The following is a 19,871-nucleotide window of genomic DNA, read 5'->3' on the forward strand; positions in this document are numbered from 1 at the left end:
TCTAAAGGCCCTGATATACTGTCCTGTCTACCCATTACTCTGACTAACTCTTATCTAAAGGCCCTGATATACTGTCCTGTCTACCCATTACTCTGACTAACTCTTATCTAAAGGCCCTGATATACTGTCCTGTCCACCCCTCACTCTGACTAACTCTTATCTAAAGGCCCTGATATACTGTCCTGTCTACCCATTACTCTGACTAACTCTTATCTAAAGGCCCTGATATACTGTCCTGTCTACCCATTACTCTGACTAACTCTTATCTAAAGGCCCTGATATACTGTCCTGTCTACCCATTACTCTGACTAACTCTTATCTAAAGGCCCTGATATACTGTCCTGTCTACCCATTACTCTGACTAACTCTTATCTGAAAACTATTCTGAATCTCATGGTGTATCCCAAATGGCACTCTATAAGGTGCACTACTTTTGACCAGGGCCCATTGGCTCTGGTCTAAAGTAGTGCACTATATAGGGAATAGGGCTCTGGTCTAAAGTAGTGCACTATATAGGGAATAGGGCTCTGGTCTAAAGTAGTGCACTATATAGGGAATAGGGCTCTGGTCTAAAGTAGTGCACTATATAGGGAATAGGGCTCTGGTCTAAAGTAGTGCACTATATAGGGAATAGGGCTCTGGTCTAAAGTAGTGCACTATATAGGGAATTGGGCTCTGGTCTAAAGTAGTGCACTATATAGAGAATAGGGCTCTGGTCTAAAGTAGTGCACTATATAGGGAATAGGGCTCTGGTCTAAAGTAGTGCACTATATAGGGAATAGGGCCCTGGTCTAAAGTAGTGCACTATATAGGGAATAGGGCTCTGGTCTAAAGTAGTGCACTATATAGGGAATAGGGCCCTGGTCTAAAGTAGTGCACTATATAGGGAATAGGGAGTCTTTTGGGACAGAGACTTACAACTCCTAGAAGTCTGAAAGACGATGGTTTACAGTTTAGTTCCCACGGCCGTGGAGGCTGCAGGTTAACACACACACACACACACACACACACACACACACACACACACACACACACACACACACTCAGCCACATACACTCAGCCACACACACCCTCAGCCACACACACCCACAGCCTCACACACTCAGCCACACACACACACACACACACACACACACACACACACACACACACACACTCAGCCACACACACCCACAGCCTCACTCACTCAGCCACACACACGGTTGGTCCGAGAGCTGTTTTGTAGCATTGACAGAGGTTTCTGTTAAGACCCCTGTTGGTGTCACTTCACTGCCCTGCTGTACTTAATATGTCCCAAACGACACCTCTATCCCCTTTGTAGTGCACTGCTTTAGACCAGAGTCCTATGGGCCCTAGTGCACTATATATAGGGAATAGGGAGCTGTCCAGGTGCCACTCTATCCCAGGTCCACTGACTGCACAGTGCCCCCCTGTCCTGTCAGGCCAGTCAGTGTTGACCCTCCTCAGTCCCCAGCTTCCTGCCAAGGGAATGTGTTCCCATCTGTCTTAGTGTCGGATGTGTATGTATCTCATCAAGGTGTTGTGTTGACTCCTTCCTCTTTCTCCTTCCCCTGGCCGTTCCCTTTGAAGGGAATGTGTTCCCCTCTGTCTTAGTGTCGGATGTGTATGTATCTCATCAAGGTGTTGTGTTGACTCCTCCCCCTTTCTCCTTCCCCTGGCCGTTCCCTTTGAAGGGAATGTGTTCCCCTCTGTCTTAGTGTCGGATGTGTATGTATCTCATCAAGGTGTTGTGTTGACTCCTCCCCCCTTTCTCCTTCCCCTGGCCGTTCCCTTTGAAGGGAATGTGTTCCCCTCTGTCTTAGTGTCGGATGTGTATGTATCTCATCAAGGTGTTGTGTTGACTCCTCCCCCTTTCTCCTTCCCCTGGCCGTTCCCTTTGAAGGGAATGTGTTCCCCTCTGTCTTAGTGTCGGATGTGTATGTATCTCATCAAGGTGTTGTGTTGACTCCTCCCCCCTTTCTCCTTCCCCTGGCCGTTCCCTTTGGAGGGAATGTGTTCCCCTCTGTCTTAGTGTCGGATGTGTATGTATCTCATCAAGGTGTTGTGTTGACTCCTCCCCCTTTCTCCTTCCCCTTGTCGTTCCCTTTGAAGGGAATGTGTTCCCCTCTGTCTTAGTGTCGGATGTGTATGTATCTCATCAAGGTGTTGTGTTGACTCCTCCCCCTTTCTCCTTCCCCTCGCCGCTCCCTTTGATGTGGTGTGAAGTGGAGGGATCGGACTGTACAGTCAGGTGTTTGTTCTGGGGCTTCTGGATGAACTCCACCTGGCTCTGTTGAACTCTGAGATAAGGGGACGGGGGGACGGGGGGGGGGTGAGATTTAGTAGATCGCTGCGCTGAGGAAGGGAAACCTTGGAGATATTGCTAAACCATGTGAACATACTAGGTTACAACATGTAGTACGCTGAGCTGCTGTCATCTCCGGGGCGTGTGTGTGTGTGTGTGTGTGTGTGTGTGACCTCAGCACAGCACAGCTGTATTCTTGCACTCTTCCAGAAATCCAACACCCACAGAATAAAGACGTATAACTGACAGTGGAAAATTTGCTGAAATTATGAGTTGGGGGGGAAACGAACGATTTAAATTGTCGCATTTTAACAGTTTCACTCAACTTTTGGAGCTTAGTCACATGATGTTTCAGTTCTCAATACATAAACAGAACAGCTGGAAAAGTGTTGTGATCTGTAATGTTAATCTCTCTCTCTCTCTCTTCTATCTCTATTTCTGCCTCTCTCTCCCCTTCCCCTCTTTCTCTCTCTCTTTCTCTCTCTCTCCTTCCCCTCTCTCTCTTTCCCTCTCTCTCTCTCTCTCTCTCTCTCTCTCTCTCTCCACCCTCTCTCTTCTATCTCTATTTCTGCCTCTGTCTCCCCTTCCCCTCTTTCTCTCTCTCTTTCTCTCTCTCTCCTTCCCCTCTCTCTCTTTCCCTCTCTCTCTCTCTCTCTCTCTCTCTCTCTCCACCCTCTCTCTTCTATCTCTATTTCTGCCTCTCTCTCCCCTTCCCCTCTTTCTCTCTCTCTTTCTCTCTCTCTCCTTCCCCTCTTTCTCTCTCTCTTTCTCTCTCTCTCCTTCCCCTCTCTCTCTCTTTCCCTCTCTCTCTCTCTCTCTCTCTCTCTCTCTCTCTCTCTCTTTCCCTCTCTCCCTCTCTCCCTCTCTCCTCCCTCTCTCTTCTTTCCACAGTGATCTGAGTATGAACAACCTGACCCTGTTGTCCTCCGGTGCCCTCTCCAACCTTCACTTCCTTGAGGAGCTGTGAGTATGACAGCCGCTTCCTAACCAGATAAGAGATACAATAGATCCCCTCTCAGCCTTATCACCGAAGGGAAACTGTCTGTCAAAGCCTTATCGTGGTCTAGCATCGTTCCCATGGCGTTCATGTCAAACAATTACAATAAATCTCACAATCTTGCGATTTACAGTGATTTGTTTTTTGTTAGATTAGAGTAGGACAGTTCTATGTGATGTCAGAAGGCTTGTATGTATGTGTAGTACCTACAGGGTTACACAACTACTGGGAGGAGAGGAGAGGAGAGGAGAGGAGAGGGGAGGGGAGGGGAGGGGAGGGGAGAGGAGAGGAGAGGAGAGGAGAGGAGAGGAGAGGAGAGGAGAGGAGAGGAGAGGAGAGGAGGGAATGTCCTGTTGCAGCTGGCCTAGAGAGAGGTGATGGTGGGTATGTCCTGTTGCAGCTGGCCTGGATGTCCTTGTAGACATACTGAGGCAACTGACAGGAACTTCCCAACCGGAATCCCCGGTCTCTCAGTTCTCTCTCTAACCCAACCAGCTAAGACAGGGACCCACGAGTGCATTCCAAACGGCCCCCTGTTCCCTATATATTGCACTACTTTGGACCATTCCCTCCCGTTGGGCTCTGGTCAAAAAGTAGTGCACTTTATAGGGAATAGAGGGCCTTTTGGAACACAGCCGCTCTGTACACTGCTGCCACAACGAGCCAGCGAAATGGGCCTGCATCCAGAAACATAAAAAAACAACATTAAAATGTTTTTATTTTCTAAACTCTGTTAAAGAGCTCTGACTTTTGTAGGAGTTGTTAAATGGGGCAAAACTCAGGAAATTAAATCGAAGATTGTTCTGGCTCGAGTTCCCGCTTCAAAGACTTATGTGCGGTTCCCTAATGAAAACCTGACGGAACCTTAGAACCCGTCCCTGGAGAAGAGAAGAAGAGCTACTGCATCACAGGGAGGACGTCGAGAGTTGTGTCCCCAATGGTACCTTAAACCCTATCTAGTGTACTTCCTGTACCAGGGCCCAAAGCCCTCTGGTCAAATATATAATATAGTGTTTTATCTCCTTGTGTTGATGTGTATTATCTGTAGCAGTGGTTCCCAACCTATTTGGGTTACTGTGTCAACGAGTGCATTCTGCTTCTGCCCGGAGAACCCCTGAAGTAGCCTGTTATATACTGTGTATATATACTGTATTCTATTCTATTCTACTGTATCTTAGTCTATGCCACTCTGTAGCCTGTTATATACTGTGTATATATACTGTATTCTATCCTATTCTACTGTATCTTAGTCTATGCCACTCTGTAGCCTGTTATATACTGTGTATATATACTGTATTCTATCCTATTCTACTGTATCTTAGTCTATGCCACGCTGACATTACTCGTCCACATATTTATATATTCTTAAATCCATTCCTTTACTTAGATTTATGTGTATTGGGATACTGTGGTGCAAAAAAAGTATTTAGTCAGCCACCAATTGTGCAAGTTCTCCCACTTAAAAAGATGAGAGAGGCCTGTAATTTTCATCATAGGTACACGTCAACTATGACAGACAAAATGAGGAAAAAAAATCCAGAAAATCACATTGTAGGATTTTTTATGAATTGATTTGCAAATTATGGTGGAAAATAAGTATTTGGTCAATAACAAAAGTTGATCTCAATACTGTGTTATATACCCTTTGTTGGCAATGACAGAGGTCAAACGTTTTCTGTAAGTCTTCACCAGGTTTTCACACACTGTTGCTGGTATTTTGGCCCATTCCTCCATGCAGATCTCCTCTAGAGCAGTGATGTTTTGGGGCTGTTGCTGTGCAACACGGACTTTCAACTCCCTCCAAAGATTTTCTATGGGGTTGAGATCTGGAGACTGGCTAGGCCACTCCAGGACCTTGAAATGCTTCTTACGAAGCCACTCCTTCGTTGCCCGGGCGGTGTGTTTGGGATCATTGTCATGCTGAAAGACCCAGCCACGTTTCATCTTCAATGCCCTTGCTGATGGAAGGAGGTTTTCACTCAAAATCTCACGATACATGGCCCCATTCATTCTTTCCTTTACACGGATCAGTCGTCCTGGTCCCTTTGCAGAAAAAAAGCCCCAAAGCATGATGTTTCCACCCCCATGCTTCACAGTAGGTATGGTGTTCTTTGGATGCAACTCAGCATTATTTGTCCTCCAAACACGACGAGTTGAGTTTTTACCAAAAAGTTATATTTTGGTTTCATCTGACCATATGGCATTCTCCCAATCTTCTTCTGGATCATCCAAATGCTCTCTAGCAAACTTTAGACGGGCCTGGACATGTACTGGCTTAAGCAGGGGGACACGTCTGGCACTGCAGGATTTGAGTCCCTGGCGGCGTAGTGTGTTACTGATGGTAGGCTTTGTTACTTTGGTCCCAGCTCTCTGCAGGTCATTCACTAGATCCCCCCTGTGTGGTTCTGGGATTCTAGGGTGAGATCTTGCGTGGAGCCCCAGATCGAGGGAGATTATCAGTGGTCTCTTCCATTTCCTTATAATTGCTCCCACAGTTGATTTCTTCAAACCAAGCTGCTTACCTATTGCAGATTCAGTCTTCCCAGCCTGGTGCAGGTCTACAATTTTGTTTCTGGTGTCCTTTGACAGCTCTTTGGTCTTGGCCGTAGTGGAGTTTGGAGTGTGACTGTTTGAGGTTGTGGACAGGTGTCTTTTATACTGATAACAAGTTCAAACAGGTGCTATTAATACAGGTAACGAGTGGAGGACAGAGGAGCCTCTTAAAGAAGAAGTTACAGGTCTGTGAGAGCCAGAAATCTTGCTTGTTTGTAGGTGACCAAATACTTATTTTCCACCATAATTTGCCAATAAATAAATTAAAAATCCTACAATGGGATTTTCAGGATTTTTTTTCTCATATTGACTGTCATAGTTGAAGTGTACCTATGATGAAAATTACAGGCCTCTCTCATCTTTTTAATAAGTGGGAGAACTTGCACAATTGGTGTCTGACTAAATACTTTTGCCCCACTGTATGTTGTGTAATTTGTTAGATATTACATGTTAGATATTACTACACTATCGGAGCTAGAAACACAAGCTTTTCGCTACACTCCCATTAACATCTGCTGAACACGTGTATGTGACCAATAACATTCAATTTGATTCGTTCTCATTTTACCAGTAGGCTTATGGTGTTATGAGTCTTCTCATGTACCCCCTGTGGACTGGCCAAGTCCCCCCTCCTAGTACCCCTGGTTGGGAACCACTAGTCGATACAGTAGGTAAACCCTCTGCACTAACAGTTACTATACATGGGATCATTAAAAACCCTAGAGCGTTAGACAGAGATTAGAATTATGGCCCAAACTAATTCCAGGAATGAAATTCATACAGAATAATTTCTGTGCTCATGTTACTAAGAGTCTTGTATTCTCACACAAAACCATAGAAACCCGAGGATGTTGAATGTTTTTGGCAGTTTACCCCAGATTTTTAAGTAATTACCTGGAATTTAGATGATCCCTGGAAACTACCCCACCAACTGGATCATCGCTTACAGTGTTATTATCTAACTCGACACACAGAGTCTACTGTCAGAGTCTACTGGCAGACAGCATCTACTGTCAGACAGCATCTACTGTCAGACAGCATCTACTGTCAGACTGCATCTACTGGCAGACAGCATCTACTGGCAGATAGCATCTACTGTCAGACAACATCTACTGTCAGACAGCATCTACTGTCAGACAGCATCTACTGTCAGACAGCATCTACTGGCGGCAGACAGCATCTACTGGCGGCAGACAGCATCTACTGGCAGATAGCATCTACTGTAAGACAGCATCTACTGTCAGACAGCATCTACTGTCAGACAGCATCTACTGTCAGACAGACATCATCTACTGGCAGACAGCATCTACTGGCAGACAGCATCTACTGGCAGACAGCATCTACTGGCAGACAGACAGCATCTACTGGCAGACAGCATCTACTGTCAGACAGCATCTACTGTCAGACAGCATTTACTGGCAGACAGCATCTACTGTCAAATAGCATCTACTGTCAGACAGCATCTACTGGCAGACAGACATCATCTACTGGCAGACAGCATCTACTGGCAGACAGCATCTACTAGCCCTGCTGTGTTCTACTGTTATTATCTATAACTCAACACACAGCATCTACTGTCAAACAGCATCTACTGGCAGACAGCATCTACTGGCAGACAGACAGCATCTACTGGCCCTGCTGTGTTCTACTTTTATAATCTATAACTCAACACATAGCATCTACTGGCAGTCAGACAGCATCTACTGGCTGTCAGACTGCATCTACTGGCAGACAGCATCTACTGGCAGATAGCATCTACTGTCAGACAACATCTACTGTCAGACAGCATCTACTGTCAGACAGCATCTACTGGCGGCAGACAGCATCTACTGGCGGCAGACAGCATCTACTGGCAGATAGCATCTACTGTAAGACAGCATCTACTGTCAGACAGCATCTACTGTCAGACAGCATCTACTGTCAGACAGACATCATCTACTGGCAGACAGCATCTACTGGCAGACAGCATCTACTGGCAGACAGCATCTACTGGCAGACAGACAGCATCTACTGGCAGACAGCATCTACTGTCAGATAGCATCTACTGTCAGACAGCATTTACTGGCAGACAGCATCTACTGTCAAATAGCATCTACTGTCAGACAGCATCTACTGGCAGACAGACATCATCTACTGGCAGACAGCATCTACTGGCAGACAGCATCTACTAGCCCTGCTGTGTTCTACTGTTATTATCTATAACTCAACACACAGCATCTACTGTCAAACAGCATCTACTGGCAGACAGCATCTACTGGCAGACAGACAGCATCTACTGGCCCTGCTGTGTTCTACTTTTATAATCTATAACTCAACACATAGCATCTACTGGCAGTCAGACAGCATCTACTGGCAGACAGACAGCATCTACTGGCAGACAGACAGCATCTACTGGCAGACAGACAGCATCTACTGGCAGACAGACAGCATCTACTGGCAGACAGCATCTACTGGCAGACAGACAGCATCTACTGGCAGACAGACAGCATCTACTGGCAGACAGCATCTACTGGCAGACAGACAGCCCTGCTGTGTTCTACTGTTATTATCTATAACTATTATCTATTCTGAGTCTGGTAACCTGAGCTGAGGCTGGGAGCGTGTGTGTGTGTGTGTGCGTGCGTGCGTGCGTGCGTGTGTGCGTGTGTGCGTGCGCGTGTGTGTGTGTGTGTGTGACTCCACTGTCTTCCACCACCACTGTTCAGTGTGGAATGCTGGGTATTCAGGGCAGCTGAACGTTCCCAGCCCAGTTAAAAGCAGTAATACCATCTCCCTCTCTAATGCAATAGTTATCAGGAGTGATGACACTGGGCCGTTCTCCAGCAGAGCAGCACAGAAATCTAATCAGGACATTGTTACCAAAACAGAGTTGTTTATGGAGCCTCCCCTAAAGTAGACGCAGCAAGTATGGAAACAATGTCTTCCCTCTGTCAGCTCTGTTAGAGCTCTGTTAGACGTGCCACCTCACAGATCACACACCGCGAACACACACTCATCACACACACAAACACACACAGACACACACACACAGACACATGGCAAGTGTATGAGCTGCCAGTGTGGTTAGGGGGAAGCGAGCGGTTGAATGTTCGGAGCGAGTGGTGGCTTGTGGGGGGCGATGTGGTATGGGGGCACAGGATGGCGGGGGGGGGGTCCACGAGTGGTGGCTTGTGGGGGCAGGGATGGTATGGGGGAGCTGGTAAGGTTGGAGTGTTGGTATAGGAGGGTGTCACGGGGACTGAGGAGAGTAGAGGATTTCAGGTCGTTACCATACAGCTGTTTTGGAAGCAGGGTAGAGTATAGCAACCCTCTCAGGTTCAGTTACTCCCAGACACACATAACAGTTTGGCTGAGTGTTAGCTCCTCCGCGCCGAGCCCCCTGGACGGACCCACCAGCAATAGGCTACATTAGGCTGCGTCAGCAACGGGACGACACATGAATGAATTGGGTCAACATCTGACTGGTGTACGCAGGCGGGGGGCGTGGCCAGGGGGGCGGGGCCGGCTGTCTGTTCCCTATAGAATGGCCCCTATGGACCCTGGTCAGAAACGGTAGCTGCCAAAATAAAGGAAACACACAAATCAAAATCATTTGTAAAAAATTCCTTAAAGTAGAATTTTTTGGGAGATTGTTAATGTTACTGTCTCCATGACAACAATAAAAAAAATACTTAAATACATGTCATTTTGTCCTTGAAACATTACATTTAAATACTGTAGAATTCCATTAATTCCTATGAAGGACTGTTCCTACTGAGGAGTGGCAATATGGCCGACCGGTGACTTCTAAGCCTCTCATTGGCCAATACATACCAATAACAATCCAGGGTTTATATAGATCGTTGTTTATACCCCCTGTTGTCCTTTCAGATCCCTCTATCAAAGTCACTGAGATCTCTTCTTCTAGCCGTGGAAGACAAAATAATGGGCAACTGGGAATGTTTATATACGTGACCCTAAAGATGATGTGATGTTAATTGCTTAATTAACTCAGGAGTCACACCTATTGTGGAAACACCTTGCTTTCAATATACAATACTTTGTGTCCGTGATTTACTCAAGTGTTTCCTTTATTTTGCCAGTTACCTGGAGGGCACACTGGTCAAAAATAGGTGAGGAGAGGGGGTGAGGAGAGGGGGAGGAGAGGGAGTGAGGAGAGGGGGAGGAGAGGGGGTGAGGAGAGGGGGTGAGGGGAGGGGGGAAGGGACGGGAGGGGGAGGAGAGGGGTTGAGGAGAGGGTTGAGGAGAGGGGGTGAGGAGATGGGGTGAGGAGAGGGGGTGAGGGGAGGGTTGAGGAGATGGGGTGAGGAGAGGGGGTGAGGGGAGGGGGGAGGAGAGGGGGGAGGGGAGGGGGAGGAGAGCGGGTGAGGGGAGGAGAGGGGTGAGGAGCAGGCGGTAGGGAGAGGTGAACAGTGTCTGGTTTCTCCCCTCTCTCTCGGGGCATAGTGAAACACTGTCACATGTCACAGAGAGGGTAGTAGTGGTTGTAAGTAGTAGAGTACCAGGAATAGTTAGATTAGGTATTCAGTAATCAGAGCTCTCTCTCTCTGTCTCTCTCTCTATCTCTCACTCTGTCTCTCTCTCTATGTCTCACTCTCTGTCTCTCTCTATGTCTCACTCTGTCTCTCTCTCTATGTCTCACTCTCTGTCTCTGTCTCTGTCTCTCTCTCTCTCTCTATGTTTTTCTCTCTATGTCTCACTCTCTGTCTCTCTCTCAATGTCTCACTCTCTGTCTCTCTCTATGTCTCTCCCTCTGTCTCTCTCTCGCTGTCTCTCTCTCTCTCTCTCTCTGTCTCTCTCTGTCTCTCTCTCTCTCTCTCTCTCTCTCTTTATCTCTCTCTGTCTGTCTCTCTCTGTGCCTCTCTGTCTGTCTCTCTCTATGTCTGTCTGTCTCTCTCTATGTCTCTCTCTCTCTCTCTCTGTCTCTCTCTCTCTCTGTCTCTCTCTCAATTCAATTCAATTCAATTCAGGGGGCTTTATTGTCATGGGAAACATGTGTTAACACTGCCAAAGCAAGTGAGGTAGATAATATACAAAAGTGAAATAAACAATAAAAATTAACAGTAAACATTACACATACAGACGTTTCAAAACAATAAAGACATTACAAATGTCATATTATACATATATATACAGTGTTGTAACAATGTACAAATGGTTAAGGTACACAAGGGAAAATAAATAAGCAAAAATATGGGTTGTATTTACAATGGTGTTTGTTCTTCACTGGTTGCCCTTTTTTTGTGGCAACAGGTCACAAATCTTGCTGCTGTGATGGCACACTGTGGAATTTCACCCAGTAGATATGGGACAAATTGGGTTTGTTTTCAATTTCTTTGTGGATCTGTGTAATCTGAGGGAAATATGTGTCTCTAATATGGTCATACATTGGGCAGGAGGTTAGGACGTGCAGCTCAGTTTCCACCTCATTTTGTGGGCAGTGAGCACATAGCCTGTCTTCTCTTGAGAGCCATGTCTGCCTACGGCGGCCTTTCTCAAGAGCAAGGCTATGCTCACTGAGTCTGTACATAGCGAAAGCTTTCCTTAAGTTTGGGTCAGTCACAGTGGTCAGGTGTTCTGCCACTGTGTACTCTCTGTTTAGGGCCAAATAGCATTCTAGTTTGCTCTGTTTTTTTGTTAATTCTTTCCAATGTGTAAAGTAATTATCTTTTTGTTTTCTCATGATTTGGTTGTGTCTAATTGTGTTGATGTCCTGGGGCTCTGTAGGGTGTGTTTGTGTTTGTGAACAGAGCCCCAGGACCAGCTTGCTAAGGGGACTCTTCTCCAGGTTCATCTCTCTGTAGGTGATGGTTTTGTTATGGAAGGTTTGTGAATCGTTTCCTTTTAGGTGGTTATAGAATTTAACATCTCTTTTCTGGATTTTGATAATTAGTGGGTATCGGCCTAATTCTGCTCTGCATGCATTATTTGGTGTTTTACGTTGTACACAGAAGATATTTTTGCAGAATTCTGCATGCAGAGACTCAATTTGGTGTTTGTCCCATTTTGTGAAGTCTTGGTTGGTTAGCGGACCCCAGACCTCACAACCATAAAGGGCAATGGGCTCTATGACTGATTCAAGTATTTTTAGCCAAATCCTAATTGAAATGTTGAATTTTATGTTCCTTTTGATGGCATAGAATGCCCTTCTTGCCTTGTCAAGTATTTGATACACTGCCGATTCATCAGGTTTTCCCACTTACAAAGCATGTAGAGGTCTGTAATTTTTATCATAGGTACACTTCAACTGTGAGAGACGGAATCTAAAACAAAAATCCAGAAAATCACATTGTATGACTTTTAAGTCATTCATTTGCATTTTATTGCATGACATAAGTATTTGATACATCAGAAAAGCAGAACTTAATATTTGGTACAGAAACCTTTGTTTGCAATTACAGAGATCATACGTTTTCTGTAGTTCTTGACCAGGTTTGCACACACTGCTGCAGGGATTTTGGCCCACTCCTCCATACATACCTTCTCCAGATCCTTCAGGTTTCGGGGCTGTCGCTGGGCAATACAGACTTTCAGCTCCCTCCATAGATTTTCTATTGTGGTCAGGTCTGGAGACTGGCTAGGCCACTCCAGGACCTTGAGATGCTTCTTACGGAGCCACTCCTTAGTTGCCCTGGCTGTGTGTTTTGGGTCGTTGTCATGCTGGAAGACCCAGCCACCACCCATCCTCAATGCTCTTACTGAGGGAAGGAGGTTGTTGGCCAAGATCTTGCGATACATGGCCCCATCCATCCTTCCCTCAATACGGTGCAGTCGTCCTGTATCCTTTGCAGAGAAGCATCCCCAAAGAATGATGTTTCCACCTCCATGCTTCACGGTTGGGATGGTGTTCTTGGAGTTGTACTCATCCTTCTTCTTCCTCCAAACACGGCGAGTGGAGTTTATACCAAAAAGCTCTATTTTTGTCTCCTCAGACCACATGACCTGCTCCCATTCCTCCTCTCCTCATCCAGATGGTCATTGGCAAACTTCAGACGGGCCTGGACATGCGCTGGCTTGAGCAGGGGGACCTTGCGTGCGCTGCAGGATTTTAATCCATGACGGCGTAGTGTGTTACAAATGGTTTTCTTTGAGACTGTGGTCCCAGCTCTCTTTAGGTCATTGACCAGGTCCTGCCGTGTAGTTCTGGGCTGATCCCTCACCTTCCTCATGATCACTGATGCCCCACAAGGTGAGATCTTGCATGGAGCCCCAGACCGAGGGTGATTGACCGTCATCTTGAACTTCTTCCATTTTCTAATAATTGCGCCAACAGTTGGTGCCTTCTCACCAAGCTGCTTGCCTATTGTCCTGTAGCCCATCCCAGCCTTGTGCAGGTCTACAATTTTTAACCCAGATGTCCTTACACAGCTCTCTGGTCATTGTGGAGAGGTTGGAGTCTGTTTGATTGAGTGTGTGGACAGGTGTCTTTTATACAGGTAACTAGTTCAAACAGGTGCAGTTAATACAGGTAATGAGTGGAGAACAGGAGGGCTTCTTAAAGAAAAACTAACAGGTCTGTGAGAGCCGGAATTCTTACTGGTTGGTAGGTGATCAAATATTTATGTCATGCAATAAAATGCAAATTAATGACTTAATCATACAATGTGATTTTCTGGACTTTTTAAAAATTTAGATTCCATTTCTCACAGTTGAAGTGTAACCTATGATAAAAATTACAGACCTCTACATGCTTTGTAAGTAGGAAAACCTGCAAAATCGGCAGTGTATCAAATACTTGTTCTCCCCACTGTATGTTGAAGAGGGTGGGGCTTAAGCTGCATCCCTGTCTCACCCCACGGCCCAGAGGGAAGAAATGTGTGTGTTTTTTGCCAGTTTTAACCACACACTTGTTGTTTGTGTACATTAATTTTATAATGTCGTATGTTTTACCCCCAACACCACTTTCCATCAGTTTGTATAGCAGACCCTCATGCCAAATTGAGTCTAAGTTTTTTTTTAAATCAACAAAGCATGAGAAGACTTTGCCTTTGTTTTGGTTTGTTTGGTTGTCAATTAGGGTGTGCAGGGTGAATACATGGTCTGTTTACGGTAATTTGGTAAAAAGCCAAGTTGACATTTTCTAAGTACATTGTTTTCATTGAGGAAATGTGCGAGTCTGCTGTTAATGATAATGCAGAGGATTTCCCCAAGGTTACTGTTGACGCATATTCCACGGTAGTTATTGGGGTCAAATTTGTCTCCACCTTTGTGGATTGGGGTGATCAGTCCTTGGTTCCAAATATTGGGGAAGATGCCAGAGCTAAGGATGATGTTGAAGCGTTTTAGTATAGCCAATTGTAATTTGTTGTCTGTATATTTCATAATTTCATTGAGGATACCATCAACACCACAGGCCTTTTTGGGTTGGAGAGTTTTTATTTTGTCCTGTAGCTCATTCAAGGTAGTTGGAGAATCCAGTGGGTTCTGGTAGTCTTTAATAGTTGATTCTAAGATCTGTATTTGATCATGTTTTTGCTCTTTATTCTTTGTTATAGAGCCAAAAATATTAGAGAAGTGGTTTACCCATACATCTCCATTTTGGATAGATCATTCTTCGTGTTGTTGTTTGTCTCTCACCTCTCTCTCTCTCTCTCTGTCTCTGTCTCTCTCCCTCTCTCTGTCTCTGTCTCTGTCTCTGTCTCTCTCTGTCTTTGTCTGTCTCTGTCTCTGTCTCTCTGTGTGTGTGTGTGTGTGTGTGTGTGTGTGTGTGTGTGTGTGTGTGTGTGTGTGTATATGTATATGGTGTGTGTGTGTGTGTGTGTGTGTGTGTGTGTGTGTGTGTGTGTGTGTGTGTGTGTGTGTGTGTGTGTATGTATATGGTGTGTGTGTGTGTGTGTGTGTGTGTGTGTGTGTGTGTGTGTGTGTGTGTGTGTGCGTGTGTGTGTATATGGTGTGTGTGTTTATGTATATGGGGTGTGTATTGTGTGTGTGTGTGTGTGTGTGTGTATATGGTGTGTGTGTACATGCTAGCCCACTCAGTCCCATGTCAAGAGTCTCATGTATGTGCAGTATTTGCTCCGTCAGTCTGCACTCTGACCCCTCGTTGAAAGGTTGAATTCCATCGTATCGGCTTGTGTTCTGAAAATCACATGATGTCACCCACATGGAATTGATGACAAAATGAGTGATGACAAAATGAGTGATGACCATTGAACGATTATGACATTTCACCCCCAAATCATTGCTAATTGAACAAAGATGTAATCGCATAAGGGTCTCCTAGCCAGAGCGTCCAATCAAATCAATCACATTTTGGGGTCATGGCGGCCCATTTGATCTAGTCTTCAATACGTGAGAGAGGTTGACAATTTGCCCTCAGTTTGCCATCTCTTGCTATGGTTCCTGTGAGAAGAACACAGAGAGAACCCAGTAGTCCCAGGTCTCAGACCACAGAGAGAACCCAGTGGTCCCAGGTCTCAGACCACAGAGAGAACCCAGTGGTCCCAGGTCTCAGACCTCAGAGAGAACCCAGTGGTCCCAGGTCTCAGACCACAGAGAGAACCCAGTGGTCCCAGGTCTCAGACCACAGAGAGAACCCAGTGGTCCCAGGTCTCAGACCACAGAGAGAACCCAGTGGTCTCATACCATCAGACCACAGAGAGAACCCAGTGGTCCCAGGTCTCAGACAGCAGACAGCAGACCGACAGACAGACAGACCGACAGACCGACAGACCGACAGACCGACAGACAGACAGACAGACAGGTTAATGCTGGGTCAGACAGACAGACAGACAAGGAGGGAGGGAGGGAGGGATGGAGGGAGGGAGGTTAATGCTGTGTCAGACAGACAGACAGACAGACAGACAGACAGAGAGGGAGGGAGGGAGGGAGGGAGGGAGGGAGGGAGGGAGGGAGGGAGGGAGGGAGGTTAATGCTGTGTCAGACAGGGAGGTTAATGCTGGGTCAGACAGGGAGGTTAATGCTGGGTCAGACAGGGAGGTTAATGCTGGGTCAGACAGACAGACAGGGAGGTTAATGCTGGGTCAGACAGGGAGGTTAATGCTGGGTCAGACAGGGAGGTTAATGCTGGGTCAGACAGGGAGGTTAATGCTGGGTCAGACAGGGAGGTTAATGCTGGGTCAGACAGACAGACAGACAGACAGGGAGGTTAATGCTGGGTCAGACAGGGAGGTTAATGCTGGGTCAGACAGGGAGGTTAATGCTGGGTCAGACAGACAGACAGACAGGGAGGTTAATGCTGGGTCAGACAGGGAGGTTAATGCTGTGTCAGACAGGGAGGTTAATGCTGTGTCAGACAGACAGACAGACAGACAGGGAGGTTAATGCTTGGTCAGACAGGGAGGTTAATGCTGGGTCAGACAGACAGACAGGGAGGTTAATGCTGGGTCAGACAGACAGACAGGGAGGGAGGCAGCAGGTACATGGTGTTTTACTGAGATGTGTGCGTTGCCAGGGCGATTCATCTCTCTGCCACCCTCGCCACCCTCGCCAACTGGACTCAGCCTGACCCCGACTTTGAAGCCCAGAACATGATGCGAGGTGCTGTTCCAGTCTGTTGGCAATCCCGTACCACGCACACACACACACACACACACACACACACACACACACACACACACACACACACACACACTCTGAGTGGTCCGATTCACAGGGCAGTGGTCGGGGGGGGGGCCCGTGTCTTTCCCAGCGTGGGCCGATATTCAGCGCCGCCCCGTCAGAAACAGCACCCCTGTGACAAAACACAGGAAGGTGCACATTGGGTATTTATGGATCCCTGACCTCCTTCCCGACCTGATTCCCGTAGGCGTGAGGAATGTTGGGGTCGTTGACGCTGGTGTTGGTGCTGTGCCCGACCCGTCTCTGAGACACAATGTCACTGGGCATCAATGAAACCAAACGGACCGAAATGAGGAGGGACGACCTCAACTCTTTTTTTTCCCATTGCAAAGCTTTTCACTATGGTGCTCTCTATGGTGAATATGGTGCTGGTGCTGTGGAATGTGGTGCTCTCTATGGAATGTGGTGCTCTCATGTATATGACCCACAGGACTGATAGAAGACTGTGGCAGTACAGTGATAGACTTCATGTTCAGTCAGACACCTTTATTTCTCTGTGGATGGTGCTGTGTAGATGGTGCAGTGTGGATGGTGCTGTGTAGATGGTGCTGTGTGGATGGTGCTGTGTGGATGGTGCTGTGTGGATGGTGCTGTGTGGATGGTGCTGTGTAGATGGTGCTGTGTGGATGGTGCTGTGTAGATGGTGCTGTGTGGATGGTGCTGTGTAGATGGTGCTGTGTAGATGGTGCTGTGTAGATGGTGCTGTGTGAATGGTGCTGTGTAGATGGTGCTGTGTGGATGGTACTGTGTGGATGGTGCTGTGTAGATGGTGCTGTGTGAATGGTGCTGTGTAGATGGTGCAGTGTGGATGGTGCTGTGTGGATGGTGCTGTGTGGATGGTGCTGTGTAGATGGTGCTGTGTAGATGGTGCTGTGTAGATGGTGCTGTGTGGATGGTGCTGTGTAGATGGTGCTGTGTAGATGGTGCTGTGTGAATGGTGCTGTGTGGATGGTGCTGTGTAGATGGTGCTGTGTGGATGGTGCTGTGTAGATGGTGCTGTGTAGATGGTGCTGTGTGAATGGTGCTGTGTGGATGGTGCTGTGTAGATGGTGCTGTGTAGATGGTGCTGTGTGGATTGTGCTGTGTAGATGGTGCTGTGTGGATGGTGCTGTGTAGATGGTGCTGTGTAGATGGTGCTGTGTAGATGGTGCTGTGTGGATGGTGCTGTGTAGATGGTGCTGTGTAGATGGTGCTGTGTGGATGGTGCTGTGTAGATGGTGCTGTGTGGATGGTGCTGTGTGGATGGTGATGTGTGGATGGTGCTGTGTAGATGGTGCTGTGTGGATGGTGCTGTGTGGATGGTGCTGTGTAGATGGTGCTGTGTAGATGGTGCTGTGTGGATGGTGCTGTGTGGATGGTGCTGTGTGAATGGTGCTGTGTAGATGGTTCTGTGTGGGTGGTGCTGTGTGGATGGTGCTGTGTGAATGGTGCTGTGTGAATGGTGCTGTGTAGATGGTGCTGTGTGGATGGTGCTGTGTAGATGGTGCTGTGTAGATGGTGCTGTGTGGATGGTGCTGTGTGGATGGTGCTGTGTGGATGGTAACATGTTGATTACAGTACTGAACAGACTGTCAATGTAGAGACAGTCTATCTCATGTTGTGATAGATTAACATGTTGATTACAGTACTGAACAGACTGTCAATGTAGAGACAGTCTAACTCATGTTGTGATAGATTAACATGTTGATTACAGTACTGAACAGACTGTCAATGTAGAGACAGTCTAACTCATGTTGTGATAGATTAACATGTAGATTACAGTACAGAACAGACTGTCAATGTAGAGACAGTCTAACTCATGTTGTAATAGATTAACATGTTGATTACAGTACTGAACAGACTGTCAATGTAGAGACAGTCTATCTCATGTTGTGATAGATTAACATGTTGATTACAGTACTGAACAGACTGTCAATGTAGAGACAGTCTAACTCATGTTGTGATAGATTAACATGTAGATTACAGTACAGAACAGACTGTCAATGTAGAGACAGTCTATCTCATGTTGTAATAGATTAACATGTTGATTACAGTACAGAACAGACTGTCAATGTAGAGACAGTCTAACTCATGTTGTGATAGATTAACATGTTGATTACAGTACTGAACAGACTGTCAATGTAGAGACAGTCTAACTCATGTTGTGATAGATTAACATGTAGATTACAGTACAGAACAGACTGTCAATGTAGAGACAGTCTATCTCATGTTGTGATAGATTAACACATGTTGATTACAGTACTGAACAGACTGTCAATGTAGAGACAGTCTATCTCATGTTGTGATAGATTAACATGTTGATTACAGTACTGAACAGACTGTCAATGTAGAGACAGTCTAACTCATGTTGTGATAGATTAACACATGTTGATTACAGTACTGAACAGACTGTCAATGTAGAGACAGTCTATCTCATGTTGTGATAGATTAACATGTTGATTACAGTACTGAACAGACTGTCAATGTAGAGACAGTCTATCTCATGTTGTGATAGATTAACATGTTGATTACAGTACAGAACAGACTGTCAATGTAGAGACAGTCTAACTCATGTTGTGATAGATTAACACATGTTGATTACAGTACTGAACAGACTGTCAATGTAGAGACAGTCTAACTCATGTTGTGATAGATTAACATGTTGATTACAGTACTGAACAGACTGTCAATGTAGAGACAGTCTAACTCATGTTGTGACAGATTAACATGTTGATTACAGTACAGAACAGACTGTCAATGTAGAGACAGTCTAACTCATGTTGTGATAGATTAACATGTAGATTACAGTACAGAACAGACTGTCAATGTAGAGACAGTCTAACTCATGTTGTAATAGATTAACATGTTGATTACAGTACTGAACAGACTGTCAATGTAGAGACAGTCTAACTCATGTTGTGATAGATTAACATGTTGATTACAGTACTGAACAGACTGTCAATGTAGAGACAGTCTATCTCATGTTGTGATAGATTAACATGTTGATTACAGTACAGAACAGACTGTCAATGTAGAGACAGTCTAACTCATGTTGTGATAGATTAACACATGTTGATTGTCCTGCAGATGGGCACCTTGTGTTGGTGTCGCCAAACCAATGCCAGATTTTATCGAGATGTTTTGCTTTCATCGTTGGCAGATGATGTTGAAACCGTCTTGTTGGTCAGCCCGATGTCTCTGCCCCGTTCTGAAGACTTGGATTTGATTGGACACCGGGGTTCTGAGACAGAGCATCTGTATTGGCATGGATACCGGGGGTTCTGAGACAGAGCATCTGTATTGGCATGGATACCGGGGGTTCTGAGACAGAGCATCTGTATTGGCATGGATACATGCCTGGAAGGTTGATTCAAGCGGATCCCTTTGTAGAAAGGAATCAGAGTTTGCATAACTACTGCTATCTTCCCATCTCCTGTTGAGTTTGTCTGGTATAT

The 19,871-nt window shown here is 46.0% G+C and overlaps 1 protein-coding gene across 1 annotated transcript in view; it reads left to right on the forward strand.

Moving 5' to 3' along the window:
* The window catches only part of LOC118942829 (leucine-rich repeat-containing G protein-coupled receptor 5A), a 216,014-nt gene that overhangs the window by 69,510 nt on the left and 126,633 nt on the right, over positions 1–19,871 (forward strand). The window contains exon 2 of the mRNA XM_090201280.1: positions 3,198–3,269. Within this exon, the coding sequence (XP_090057406.1) occupies positions 3,198–3,269 (72 nt within the window). The remainder of the gene's footprint in view (positions 1–3,197; positions 3,270–19,871) is intronic.

The sequence above is a fragment of the Oncorhynchus mykiss genome, chromosome 15, assembly GCF_057628025.1.
Source record: "Oncorhynchus mykiss isolate SJ-2025 chromosome 15, ASM5762802v1, whole genome shotgun sequence".
In the NCBI taxonomy this organism is placed as follows: Eukaryota; Metazoa; Chordata; class Actinopteri; order Salmoniformes; family Salmonidae; genus Oncorhynchus; species Oncorhynchus mykiss.